This window comes from Carcharodon carcharias, chromosome 20, assembly GCF_017639515.1.
Source record: "Carcharodon carcharias isolate sCarCar2 chromosome 20, sCarCar2.pri, whole genome shotgun sequence".
Classification (NCBI taxonomy): Eukaryota; Metazoa; Chordata; class Chondrichthyes; order Lamniformes; family Lamnidae; genus Carcharodon; species Carcharodon carcharias.
Genome location: NC_054486.1, coordinates 18,866,506 through 18,881,429, shown reverse-complemented (window position 1 = coordinate 18,881,429; position 14,924 = coordinate 18,866,506). Strand labels below are relative to the sequence as shown.

General features: G+C 45.4%; 1 protein-coding gene across 5 annotated transcripts in view; it reads right to left on the bottom strand.

The window, feature by feature from the left end:
* Nucleotides 1-1,687, bottom strand: part of pcnx1 (pecanex 1) — a 296,740-nt gene extending 295,053 nt beyond the window's left edge. For all 5 annotated transcript variants that reach the window (XM_041214599.1, XM_041214600.1, XM_041214597.1 and 2 more), the window contains exon 1: nt 1,357-1,687. In XM_041214599.1, the coding sequence (XP_041070533.1) occupies nt 1,357-1,509 (153 nt within the window). In that variant the 5' untranslated portion in view covers nt 1,510-1,687. The remainder of the gene's footprint in view (nt 1-1,356) is intronic.
* Nucleotides 1,688-14,924: the final 13,237 nt, after the last annotated feature.

Genomic DNA, 14,924 nt, shown 5'->3' with positions numbered 1-14,924 from the left:
TGCCCCTCTGGTTTTACTCTTGGGTTGTTCGCATCACTCCTGGCCAATTCTGGAGGGTAGGCAAGCCTACAGTACTGCTCAATGCTCACTCTTGCTCCATGAGGCACTTTGGGATGTTTATTTAAAACATGCTTGAAACTGAACCAATGAATGTGACCAGCAGCAGCTTGTACATGGGCGGGTGTGACCATTGCTGTCACCAAGTCACGGGGCATTAAATGAGTACATGGAAGCAAAGGATGTACAAAAATCAAAATTATTTTTGAAAGAAAAGCTACTCTGCCCAAATATCTTTGGCGCAGTGTCTATTTTTGCCTCCTCTGAAGCACCATGGAACATTTTGCTATGATAAAGGAGCTAGAGATGCAGGTTGTTGTTATAAAGCCCATTGCTATGGCTTTCCTTTAATATATCATTGTGGCCTACATATTACACAGAATTATATCCAAGTGTTTATCAAGAGCTATGTGCAGAGAATCTCACCATCATAAAAGGCTATCGTAAGCCATAACTGGTTTTTGCACTTGGGAAAGAGCTGTTATTAACTCTCCACTCCCAGCAAAAATGCCTCTTCTGCATCATACACAACACACCACCTATGCTGTTTGTTTATTCTTATACTTACATGCCCATTTTTCTGGAATCATAACCGACTAAATGAATCAGGTGACATTACAACCAGTAATAAAACAGGAAAAACAACACCAGCTGCTAAAATACAGAGCAGTAAAGATGACAGCAATCGTTTCATGAGATTAGAAAGATAATTTCAAAAGTAGCTTTACACGAAAGACCAATGTCTTTAAATAAACAAAATCCAACATATTAAAAAAGGTGCAAACTTGATTTCATCTTGTTTACTGTAGTGCTAGCGAAAAAAAAATTAAAAACAGATAGACCTGTGAAATAAAAAAATGCACTTCACTAGAGAAAGACATTTTAAATCTACAACAATGCCGAGTCCAGCACTCTTTGACATTAATCGCATCAAGTGAATCAATCTTAAATCCTAAATATTAATTATAAAACAATTCTCCTTTGCATTCTAGCTTTTTTTTTACAAGCATTATCATTTATGCATCTTGTTTTGCACCTTTTTTTAATTCCAATACTTCCAAAAACATCAGATTAGAATTTGTTTTCTTTTCAAAATTCCCTATAATTACTACACAGCCTCTTTTCTTGGAGGGGGAACTCTTACGAAGTGTGTGTGTGTGTGTGTGTGTGTGTATACATAATATTATATAAATAATATATTAGCCTGCACAAATACACATGTACATTTCTGAAACATCAATGATGAATTTCAAAACACTCCCAACGATTATTAGTAAACACGTAGAGCCAAATACTCACCATATACAATGTGAATGGGAAACAAAGGAGGAAGAGCCAGATGTAGAGATGGAAAGCATTCACAAATGTATTTTGATGAGGATCATAATACCATCCGCCAGTGATGGAAGCCCAAACTCCCTGTCTCAGGATTTGTAGAGTCTGAGACCCCATTTCTGTCCATATATCGGTCTAATAGTGTCCCAACGGTATGAAAGCAGGAGCCCTGAGCCCCGGCTATCCTCCTTTGTACGTGTAAGATGCCGCTATGTTGGTCGCTGCTGGCTTCAACTTACTACCAACAGCCATCTTGTCGTTGGGCAACAGCGGCAGCTCGGATGACTTCCTGTGGTCCTCCAACTCCAGCTACGCTATCCCGACAGCGCCCGGGGCCACCGCCTGGTAAACAGCAACGGCGGCGGTCCAATTACAAAAGGCGAGCCGGAGAGCGCCGCCAACGAGTGTGCGATGAGAAAGAGGGACACACCCCAATGCCGTCTCCTGGTGACGAACACAGAGCGCGCCGCCACCTAGAGGCTAATTGACGATTCTACAGCGTAGGGTGTTTGATGTTGCTGAAAGCCTTTCAAGCCGCAGACACGAAATATGTTTGGCAAGCGCTTCTTTTTTTGACATCAATTGTCACTGTGTTAAAAAAGTGTTAGTGCATCACCTCACGTGACATCGCCCTGACAACAAAAATTTGCATTCATATAGCACCTTTATCATAATTAAACAGAATTCCCTGTGGTGTAGTGGGTAACATTTATGCTTTAAGCCAGAAGCTCCAGGTTCGAGACCCACTCCAGGACTTGATGGCCATGCAAGGTACTTTTGTATATGTGGCCACGTAAGAACAGGAGATCCTACTGGCCAGCCAAGTTTGACGTGGTGTGGTGTCCATCAAGCTATAGCCTCTGGTGACTTATTCCAGGAAAAGATAGCCATGGAAATAACATGCTTTGTCTGCCTCATGAGCCCCTGTAAGCATGGGAAAGGTCTAGGTTATCCTGCTTCACAGGAGTATTATCAATCAGAAACAAAATTTGATACTGAACCTTTTCAGGAGTGTTTTAAAGAAGGCGGGAGAAGTAGAAAGGCAGATGTTTAGGGAGAAAATTTGAGAGCTCAACTGAAGGGACGGTCACGAGTGGTGTGGTGAAGGAAATCAGGGATGAGCTGGAAGCCAGAATTGGCGGAATGCAGAGCTCACAGGGGATGGTAGGGCTGAAAGAGTTTACAACAATAGTTGGGGCCTTTGAAAAATTGGAACACAAGGGTGAGAATTTTGAATTTGGTACTGAACCAGGAGCCGTTGTAGATCATTGAGTACAGGACTTACTGCGAGTTATGTTACAGGCAGCAGAGTTTTGAATGAACTCGAGTTTGCAAGGTTGGAAAATGGGAGGTCAGCCAGGAAAGCATTGGAATAGTCAAGTTTAGAGGTAGCCACAATAAAAAAAATGGAAGACATTGTACTCATCGTTCAAAAAGTAGCCATAAATCATTGGGGTGGGGGGGGGGGGGTGGGGGGGGGGGGTTGTTGGTGGGGTGGTGGAGTGGGGTTGGGATTGGGGGGGTGTGGGGAGGGTGGGGAAAGATCAAAAATAGGATAAAAGGTGGGGATAAAACAATGAGTGTTGTTGTTGTTAATGATTAAGTTACTATTTCATAATCCTGCATCAATCAAAACCAGAATTATATTTTAAAAATACCACATTATAAGTTACCCTGACCAAGATAGGAAATTTGTTACCACCATTTGTACCATAGTCACAATGTGACATGAATAAATCTGAGAATACACCTCAACCCTGCTTAACTTGTCCCAGGTATAGCAGAGCGTGTATTTAACCCAGACAGCTAAAATGACAGAATTGCTGAAACACAATGAATAATGCCGTTAACGTTGCCCAGGTTAATTCAGAGCTTTTGCAACATCAGGCTTACTACATCTTTCAAATCAGACGATGTTATTTGAAAAGGAAATGTGTTCTTCCAAATTGCCTATAACTTTAAACTTAATGAGGGGAGTTTGCTGCACTGTTACTCACATCTCTCAGCTGTTCCTTGTTGCATCAAAAAACTTGTATTTGTGAGGCATCTTCAATGTTAAAGTAGTATGTCACAAAAGATCAGCTGTCCTTTTTTACTAACAGGCAGCTTGATGTTCATTCTTGATCATGCACAACTTGGAATTATCAGAAAGCAAAGCGTGATTTTCTTTAAAACATTACAAAAATAAAGTTCTGGATTAAGATCTTCAGGTTTTAAGTTACAGCCCAAAAGGAACATCAGAGAAGCAGATTTGTTGCTGACATACAGCAGGTTGTGGACGGAGAAGGTAAATGTAGTGCGTTTATAGGTGCCTCTTGGAGACACTGTTATAAGAATGAATTTGAAGCCATAGAAAGAAATATTAGGACGGGTGGCGGAAGGTGGGTTTTATACGAGGTTTAAAGAAGGAGATGGAGGGGGAGAGGCAAAGCAGTATAAAATGGGAATTCAAAGAATTAAACAACGTAGATGGAGGATATTGAGCCCATCATACTTGTAACAGCTCCTTGAACGAGCTATCCCGTTAGTGCCACTCACACCCCATCACGCCAAGGGAAAGATATTCCAAGAGACGTCATAGGGGAAGAAAAGAATTAACACAAGTCTTGTGGGAGCATTAGGAGAGGTGAACTCATACTTGATTAAAGAGATTGTTTTTTCAAAGATGGAAAGAAAGAGAGGCAGAAGGGTTCGGGGAAGAAGTTCAAAGTGATATTGTTAAGGCAATTAAACTACATTAAGTAGCTCTCTTAACTATATAAATTTACCAAATGATCCCCTTAAGTCATCTACATAGACAGGGGTAAATTATTCATTTCAATTGTTATATTGAATACCAAACAGCAGTATGACTCCTCTCCATCCCAAAGAAAACCATACCATTGTAAACAATTCTTTTGCAAATTTATTTTTATTTTGAAAATCTATAAATAAAAAGTAGAAAATTTGCCAATGACTCAGGATGAAAATTTCCCATCCTGCCTGTGGCAAGTTTCATGACGGACGGGAAGAGAGAATCTAGTGGAAGGCAAAAAATCGGAAACCCGCCTGAGTAAAAACAGTTTTCCATTCTCCCAGTGGTGGGTTATTGGCAGGCAAGATATACCGCTGAGTAGTGGCATAAACGCCATTTACATTCATTATCATCTCATGAATGCTCATTAAATTTGCTTCTTGCCAGACTCACATGCCACCTTCCAATATTGCGTCATGCCTGAGGGAAATCACGTCGATCTGAATCTCATTTGAAAAAGGGTGGCGTGCACAGGTCGGACCTCACTTCGTTCACGACTTCAAGGTGAGTGCAACATACATAGCCAACTTGACACAGTGCTGTGCCAGTCTAGTTTTGATGCCAGTGGAATGTCACACTGCTGGGGCAGTAGGGTTGATCTACTCCTGGTGGTTGCCTCCATAGTCACAAGAATACCATTTTGCATATTACTCAGGGAGCACTCAACATTCAGACACAGACCAGTGTTGTGCTTGGGGGGGATTGTGGGGTTGGTCTGCTCCAGGTGGGTGCCACGGTTGTTCACAAGGACACCACTGTGCAGTGGTACTCATGCAGGATTGAGCATTCAGAGACAAGCATTTTGACAGGGGGTGAGGTGGAAGGGAACACATGGGGAGAAAAGGAGAAGGAAGGTTTTGCAATGTGTTTGTGGGGGGAAAGGAAACACAAAGTGGGGCAAAGGGGCAGAAAGGCTTTACAAGGAGCTGGAGGAGAAGGGGGAATGATGGCAGGCAGAGGGGAGACCAAGGGTGGGAAGCTGGAGCTCGACAAAGGAAACTGCAATGCTGACTAATAGGGGGCTGAATGCAATACCACAATGAATGGGAGGGGATTTACACAGACTCTAGAATAAGAAAGGGGGAGGGTTTGTTAGTGTGGCACAAGAGAGATTGGTCACATGGAGACTCAAAATCAGGGGGTGTTGGGGAAGGGAGACAGTGTAGTCTTCACTCATGAGGGCAATGGGGAACTCTGTGAAAGTCAAAGTCCTTGGTCTGGGACTTTCAGTCAGAAATCAGAGGGTAGAGAAGCTCCTGGTGCTCTGTGGAAAGGAGTCAGAGAGTAGAGATAGTCCTGGGGATCTGTGGACCTCACAGTCAAGAGTCAGAAAGTTGAGACAGTCATGGGGTGGAGTGGGCCATGCTGCAGGAGTATTCATGGCAAGCATGACGTAACCCACCTCCAGGGATGGGCAAGGGCTGTGTGCTCAGTTTGGTGTGCAGGGCTGTTTCACAGTCACTGTCCATGGGCTTGCCTGTTTCCGTACTGGGCTACAGATGATATGGGATGTATCTGCGGCCTCTATTTGGGGAACACATAAAAAGGATGGGGGGTATGTGAAACTGTCTTGGGGGGGTTCTCCTCTCTAGGTGACCATGCAATACAGCCTTTAGATGGAATGAGTAGAGGTCCACATGGGGCATGGGCACATCAGTAGTCATGGGCTAAGGGAGGAGGGTAGGAATGTCGACCACAACAACTATGGGATCCAGTATTACTCGGGGAGGCTGGAGAATAACACGAGGGACCTCTACTTGCACATCGTGAGGTTCCAGGTAGATATTTGGGACGCGGACAGTATGAGAGGGAGCGCCAAAGTTGGTCTCATAATAGTAGAACCACCATCTTGCTCTATCAGAGTTATGGCGCATTTAAAACTAGAAAGTAGAAGCGATTCTGAATGGGATGGGTCTGAGGCAGTGTGGGAGGAGCACACTGCTGGGCTAAGGGGCCCTTTCTGAGGGCATCCTCTAACTTACTGGCGCCACAAGAGTAAACTGCTGCCTGCGTTGAGGGAAAGGAGGAAAACCTCCTTGAGAAGATCGCCATTAGATTAACACATAGGAATGTGAAATTTGGAAATGCAGTCAACTGTTAAGGAGGCACAGGTATAGCTTATATGGCATTCTATCAATAGACGCCTGTCATGTGCTTTCCAGAATTGGCATTCATAACAGGCCAAAGGGCATCTAGTCATTAATCATGAGCAACTTATTGTTAATTGGTATGCTAGATCAGAGATTGGAGCACTGAGCTAGGTTAGGTAGCGCATGTCATTCAAACTTTCTCCAACCACTGAGGATTCAGATGTCAAGTCTCAGGGATGGCGTCTTGGTCACCTCAATGTGTGTGTTAGCTATATCAGCAACAATGCAAGTAGGATAGAAACTACTATAGACCATTACAGTTGCTATTAGAGACAGATTGTGAGTTTCACGATGTTGACCTGATAATCATTAATGTGTTCAATCTTTCATTTTGGAGAGAAGAATAAAGTAATTATGGATCCAGGGTTCAATGCTACCTTTTTGAGGGTTCTAATGAAATGGAGGAGGAGAAGGAGGGAGAGGCAACACCAAGAGCAGCTCCAGGAGGAGACCCCGCCTGAAGTCCAAGGTCAAGGGGACTCAGGAACAAGAGGTCAGGTGGAGAGACTCAGACACTTGCCCCAAGCATTGGTAGATCACACCTGTCACATTCTTCATGAAGACTAACACCCCATTGAGTGGGAGGCTATCCCCTGTCAGTGGCCTTAAAGGTGACTGCCGTGCTCAATTCCTTTGCCTGTGGGTCATTCCAGGGATCCACAAGGAACATGTCTGCAACACACAGATGCATAAAGGAGGTCACAGATTCCCTCTACAGCAAGATACATCACTATATGAGGTTTTCTCTGGACAAAGATAGCCAGGCTGCGAGATTCAATGTCTTTGCAGCTATCTCAAGCTTCCCAAGAGTACAGGGTGCAATTGATTGTACCCATGTAGCTTTAGGGGCTCCATGGCAGCAGCTTATTAACTGCAAAAGCTGCCATTCGCTCAATGTTCAACTGGTGTGTGATCATTGGAAGTACATAATGCATGTTTGTGCCAGGTACCCTGGGAGTTACTATGACTCATAGACCTTGAGTCACTCGCAGGTGCCTCAGGTATTTAAAGGACTTGTTCATCTGCAGGGATGGCTGCTTGACGATAAGGAGTCCCCACTGAAATGCTCGCTGATGACACTGGTGCGTCGCACTCAAAGTCATTCAGATAAGAGGTACAACGCTGCTCACAGCTCCACACGGATCCTAATAGAGCAGGCCATTGGCATGCAATTCAGATGTTTGGGCTGCTCAGGTGGTACACTACAATACAACCCCATATGTTGCAACCTTCACAATCTGGCAATGCGAAGAGGTGATCCCTTGTCAGAGGGTGAAATAGAGCAGGGTGAGAGCTCATAGGAGGAGGAAGAGCAGAAGGCCCAGGAAGCTCAAAAGGGTGAAGAGGATCAGTTTGAACATGACGTCGCCATAGGGGAAGCAAGATGTGGGAGATGTGCCTATGACATTTTAATTGCTACCAGATTCCAGGAGGAGTAAAGTGAAGGCAAGGGGAAAGTCCACTCAACAATGAGAATGCTGCGAAAAGTTACTTGAAGCAGTCACCACCACATAAATGAAAATCTGCGAGGACATGGTTGGGGATCTCCTCCTCCCGTACATGTCTTGTCCTTTGGCACTACCACTGAGGAGGCACAACTGCCACTAATCCCTCAAGGCTGCTGAGCTGCCCTCATACAATGGTGTATTGTGAGGAAGAAAGGTTATTAGCGCCTTAATCACACACTTCCAGCAAGGATTTTAACACATCTCCCTGACGTCACACAAGGGTGTGGAAATTATTTTCAGCGAGGTTGACATCTCATGAATTTGAATCTCACAGAGGGATTATCACTGAGTGGGAGGATGGCTAAACCTCAAGATAAGAGAATTCGAAGGTACATAATCACAATGCCTTCAGCTGACCAAATCATTCACATGAACATCAAATGTATTTATAAAAGTGCAATATATTCACAGTGGCAGCACACCCTTGACCCAAAAGTGAATTCAGTATTTCTTAATTTTCACAACTATGCCTGGGTGGAGCCCCAATATCCACAGCAGAGGCAGAGGCAACCTGCTGACTGCTACGTCTTGATGTCTATGATGACATTGGCAGACATCCTCTGGCCCCCGAGGCCTGGAGGGCCCCGGCCTGATAATGGTCTCCTGCTCATGGGCAGATGCACCCTCCATGGCTTAAGCTGCTGGCCTTGTTGGGGTCAAAGGAAGAGGGGACTCTGAGCAGCTGAACATCCTTGGGGTGTCCTGAGAGGAGGCCCCCGGAGTGTCTGGCTGATGTTCTTTCTCCATGTGGGTGCATGAGGGCCCTGCCCTGTGTTGTTGAGGAGAAGGTGCACCTGGAGGAAGGTCAAGGTGCCTCATCCCCCTTTTGCCTGCACATTGATGGTGCTCACCAGAGTGTGTGGCCATGGAGAGTGGGGCCATGGGCAAATCTGACAAAATCTGCTGGACCAAGATGTCCATGGTAGTTGCCAACCTTCCCATGGTGACCTCGAGGTCGGGGCCATGACATCAAATAGAACGGGGACAGACTCCTCCATCATTCACTCTAGTCTGCTGAATGACTGCTGAATCTTTGCCTGATGTTTCGCCGCCACCTGTTGCATCTCCAGCATTGAGTTGGCAGCTGCTTGCCGAGGCTCATCATCTGACTCGGACTGAGCGGGTGGCTGGTCTGCAGCAGCCCTCCAAGTGCCAGAGACCTGGGCTACCCCTGCCGCCGACTGCTGTGGGGACGTATCAGCGAGGTGTTCTCCAGTAGGTGACCCCAAGCCTAATCTAGAACTTTGCCCCACTGAGGTGTGTATCTCTGTGCTGGTGGAGGGTGCAGATGAATGCTATGATAGTTCTTCCTCAGCTTCCTCTTTGGAAGTGTTCTGGGGGCTAAGACCTATGGTGGGCTGCCTTGTGGGCCTTGATCTTCTGGTGCCTATAAGAAAGAGAAGAGTTTTAGTTGATGAGCATGTGGTTAACCAAATAGCATGTGACTCATTGTGATAACTGATGGAGGTGTGATCCATACGAGTCTCCTGAGACATAATGATCTCCCTTTCCCTACAGGAGTGATCCCTGTCTTCCCCCGTGATCCCAGCGGCATCCTCCTCAAAATCCATGAGTGACACAATGTTGGCTCCCCCTCCCTCAGTCTGAGCTCTTTCACGCCTGCTGTCAGCAAGCTTGCCCTGGATGAAGACAACAGAAAGGCAATGTGGTGAGAAGGGATGGAGCTTAGGTTGGGAAAGATGCAGGCCTCCTATGGGAGCCCTCCCTAGAAGGGGCTAAGAATGGAGTGTGCGCAGCATGATAGATGCGATGGTGGTGATGCGAAAGTTTCCATGAGATAATCAGTGGTGATATGATTGTGTGAGATCTCTGAAGAGAGTAGCCCTTGGATTACATGATGCCATGATGACATTTTGATATTGGAGGGAGCTGAAGAATGCTTTACCCCTTTCTGACCCTGGTCCCTTGACATTAAGGGAAAATCATGTTTAACTAACTTGCTGGAGTTTTTGAGAAGATAACAGAGAATGTTGATAAAGGAAATGTTATTGATGTGATGTATAGAAATTTTCAAAAGGCATTTGATACAGTGGCACACAACAGACTTTTGAGCAAAATTCCAGGTCATGGAATAAAGGGGAAAGTAGGCTCTTGGATAAGAAATTGGCTGAGCGACAAGAAACAGAGAGTAGTAATAAATGGTTGTTTTTCAGATTGTAGGAAGGTTTGTGGTGGAGTTCCTCAGGGGTCAGTATTGGGACCCTTGCTGTTCCTGATATATATTAATGACCTAGACTGTGGTGTGCAGGGCATGATTTCAAAATTTGCAGATGATACAAAGATTGGAAATGTTGTCAACTGTGTTGGGGATAGTCTTGAACTTCAAAAGACCATAGACATGTTGGTGGATTGGGCAGACAAGTGGCAGATGAAGTTTAATGAACAGAAGTGTGAGGTGATTCGTTTTGGCAGGAAGTATATGGTGAGACAGTATAAAATAAAGGGAGAGTCTTGAAAAGATGTGCAGAAACAGAGGGATCTGGTGTATATGTACATCAGTCATTGAAAATGACAGGACATGTTGAGAGAGCAGTTAATAAAGCATATAGTATCTTAGGTTTTATTAATAAGGGCATTGAGCCTAAGAGTAAGGAGGTCGTGTTGAACTTGTATAAGACACTAGTTAGGTTTCTGGGTGCCATGCTTGAGGAAGGATATGAAGGCATTGGAGAAAGTACAGAGGAGATTCACAGGAATGATTCCCAAGATGAAGAACTGTAGCTATGATGATATATTGGAGAGGTTGGGACTGTTTCCTTGGAGAAAAGAAGGATGAGAGGAAACTTGATAGAGGTATTCAAGATCCTGAGGAGTATGGGCAGGGTTAATAGTGAGAACTGTTCCCACTCAAGAGAACATCAAGAACTAGAGGACAAAGGGAGTAAATGGGATGTGAGGAAAATATTTTTCACTCAAAGAGTGATTGGAGTCTGGAACAAATTTCCTGAGAGGGTGGTGGAGGCAGGTTTGATTGAGGTATTCAAAAGGGAATTGGATTGCTACCTGTAAAGAGAGAATGTGCAAGGTTATGGGACTAAAGCAGGGGAGTGAAACTAGGTGGAATGCTCTTTCAGAGAGCCAGTGCAGACTCAATGGGCTGAATGGCCTCCTTCTGCACTGTAAAGATCCTGTATTACTGTGATAAGGTAATACCTTGAATCCGGTCATCCAATTGGGTTTTGGTGTCTTTATCAATCTAACTATGGCTATGCAAGACATCCTGCGTGTGGACATTTCCTGCTCTCAGCAAGCAAGTGTCTCCAGGTGTATGTCAGCAATCTGCATCTTGAAAAGGCAAGAAGAAAGCCTTTTACAAATATTCAGAGAGGTAATTGTTTATGAGAGTTGTTGTCGACAGAATGTCTGGATGCACCACCTTAATCACATGTCCTGACATGCCTGTGTGTGTGTGTGTGTGTGTGTGTGTGTGTCCCTGTTGAGCTATGCTGCTTTTATTTTTAAAAAGTTCAATATGAGCCCCAGCGATGATGTCTTCAGTTAGAATTCTTCTCCCTTCACCCTGATGTCCTCCTCACTCCACGTTCCTACTGCCCAGTGTTGAGCACGGCACGCTGGTCCACACCACAACTAGTTACATTTTACACTCAAACAGCATAACAAAAACACACAAAATATCAAAAAGCCTTACAAATCACTGCAGTCCGTGTGGTGTAGGTACACCCATAGCGCTGTTAGGAAGGGAGTTCCAGGATTTTGATCCCACGACAGTGGAGGAGTGATGATATAGTTTCAAATCAGGATGGTGTGTGGCTTAGAGGGGAACTTGCAGTTTTGGGTGTTCCCATGCATCTACAGCCTTTGTCCTTGTAGGAGGTAGAGATTGTGAGTTTGGAAGGTGCTGTCAAAGGAGCACTGTTGACTTGCTGCAGTGCATCTTGTAGATTGTACACACTGCTGCCACTGTGTCGGTGGTGGAGGGAATGAGTGTTTAAAGTGGTGGATAGGGTGCCAATCAAGCTTTGGGTTGATGATGGTGTCAAACTTCTTGAATGTTGTTGAAGTGGCACTCATCCAGGCAAAGGGAGAGTATTCCATCACACTCTTGACTTGTGCCTTGTCAAGGACCCGAAGTTCCAAAGAAGAGTCATATTGGACTCGAAACATTAACTCTGGTTCTCTCTCCACAGATGCTGCCAAACCTCTTGAGTTTTTCCAGCTCTTTCTGTAACCGTTTAAAGATGGTTGGGCTGAGGACACTAACCAGAGGAATGCCTGCAACAATGTCCTGGGACTAAGATGATTGACCTCCAACAACCATCTTCCCTTGTACTAGGTATGACTCCAACCAATGGAGAGCTTTCCCCCTGATTCCCATTGTCTTCAATTTTGCTAGGGCTCCTTGATGTCACACTCAGTCATATGCTGCCTTAATGTCAAGGGCAGTCTCTTACACCTCGCCTTTTGAATTCAGCTATTTTGTCCATGTTTGGTCGAGGCTGTAATGAGGTCAAGAGCTCAGTGGCTCTGGAGGAACCCGAACTGAGTATAAATGAGCAGGTTATTGCTGAGTAAGTGCCACATGATAGCACTGTTGATGACCCCTTTCATCACTTTACTGATGATCGAGAGTCGGCTGATGGGGCAGTAATTGGCTGGGTTGGATTTGTCGTGCTTTTTGTGGATAGGACATACCTGCATAATTTTCCACATTACCAAATAGAAACCCGTGTTATAGCTGTACTGGAACGTCCTGGCTCGGGGCACAGCTAGTTCTGGAGCACAAGTCTTCAGTACTATTGTAGAAATGTTGTCAGGGCCCATAGCCTTTGCAGTACCCAGTGCCCTCAGCTGTTTTTTGATATCACATGGAATGAATTGAATTGGCTGAAGACTGGCATCTGTGATGCTGGGGACCTCAGGAGGAGGCCGAGATGAATCATCTACTCGGCATTTCTGGCTGAAGAAGGTTGCAAATGCCTCAGCCTTGTCATTTGCACTGATGTGCTGGGCTCGCCCATCATTGAGGATGAGGATATTTGTGGAGACTCCTCTTCCAGTGAGTTGTTTAATTGTCCACTACCGTTCACAACTAGATATGACAGTACTTCAGGGCTTAGATCTGACCTGTTGGTTGTGGGATCGTTTATCTCAGTCTATTGGATGCTTCTTCTGCTGTTTGGCATGCAAGTAGTCCTGTGCTGTAGCTTTACCAGACTGACACCTCCTTTTTAGGTATACCTGGTGCTGCTCCTGGCATGCCTTCCTGCACTCTTCATTGATTGAAATGATATACTGAGGCATATGCTGGGCCATGATGTTACAGATTGTGGTTGAATACAATTCTGCTGCCTACAGTGCCTCATGGATGCCCAGTTTTGATTTGCTAGATGTGCCCAAAATTTGACCCATTTATCTAGGTGCTAGTGCCACACAACATGATGGAGGACATCCTTAACGTGAAGATGGGACTTTGAACGGTGCAGTGTTCTCTCCTACCAATAGTGTCATGGATAGATGCTTCTGCGACAGGTAGATTGGTGAGGACGAGGTCAAGAAAATTTTTTTCCTCCTTGTACATTCCCACACTTGGTGATGGACATTGAAGTCCCCCACCCAGAGTACATTCTGCGTCCTTACCACCTTCAGTGCTTCCTCTAATTGTGTTCAGCATGGGCCAGTACTGATTAATCAACTGAGGTGGCCGAAAGGGATGGGGGTGCTGGGCGTGGTGGGGTGGCAATAACTGGTAATCAGCAGGAGGTTTCCTTGCCCATATTTGACTTGATGCCATGAGACTTAATTTGGAGACTTGGTCTGGAGCCAAAGTTGAGGACTCCCAATGCAACTCACTCTCAACTGTATACTACTGTGCCACAACCTCTGGTGGGTCTGTCCTGCCAGTGAGACAGGATATACGCAGAAATGGTGATGGCTGCATTAGTAGGCTTTCCCCTTGGAATACAGCATGTCTTGGAGAAGGAACAGAGGTCATGCCGACCAGGTCAAGCTGCTGGTTGAGGGAGGAGGAGGAGGAGGAGGAGAAGGGCTCTCTGAGCAGGCAGCTTTATCTGCCCAGGGTGTACAAGGAGCATTTTCCTAGCTGAACCTCAGCGAAGAGCAATGTATGAGATGTCTGCAGTTCAACAAAAGCAGCTTCACTGAAATCTGACACCTGTGCAGCCGCAATTGCAACTCCTGAGCAGGGCAAGTACTGCACTGACATTGGATGTGAAGGTGACTGTGGTGATGAACTTTTATGGACCTGGCTCCTTCCAAACTGGAACTGGAGATATTTGCAAAATCTCACAGTTTGTCGCCCACTGTTGCATAAGGGAAGTCATTGAGACTCTCCATCAATGAGAGATAACTACATTTCATTCTCACCTACCAGAGACAAGCAGTTGGAGCAAACATACAGTTACCCTAGTATTCCTGGCTTCCCCATACTGCAAGATGCCATAAACTGTGCACACTTTTCTTTGGGGGCATCACATGCCAACTCTGCCCTATACTGGAGGATTCCACTGGGAGTCCACACCCTGGTGGGTAACCATATGCAATGAATCTTGCAGGTGAATGCCTAGTTGCCTGGTAGCCTGGTAGCAGTCATGATGCCTTCATTCTGCAGCAATCTGCTATGCCAGCTGCATTTGAGCCACCTCAGCAAACCATAGGGTAACTACTGGGCATGCACATGCACAGTGGGCACACAATGAAAGCCATGCTGCCAAACAAAATGGGATAAAGCAGATCATTGGCATCCCAATACAATCCACCTACTGCCTGGACCACTCTGGTACAGAGTGCAGTACTTGGCAGAGCTGGATTTTAAGACTCACGGTGATGTGCTGTGTGCTGCAGAATCTCATCATTATGAAGGTACAGCCACATGGACAGCACAGCTGAGAAGCAGAAGTATCGGGGGTGGAGCAGGGGAGCATAAGGAGGAAGAGGATAGGAGGAGGCTACCTAGACAGCCAATTCCTGGTTGGATTGTCTGTGAAGAGCTCAGCCCAGTATGATACCAGTAGCTGCAACCTCAATTCTCCACAGTAACCAGCAACACCTTCCCTTCCCTGTCATTGACAATCACAGCAT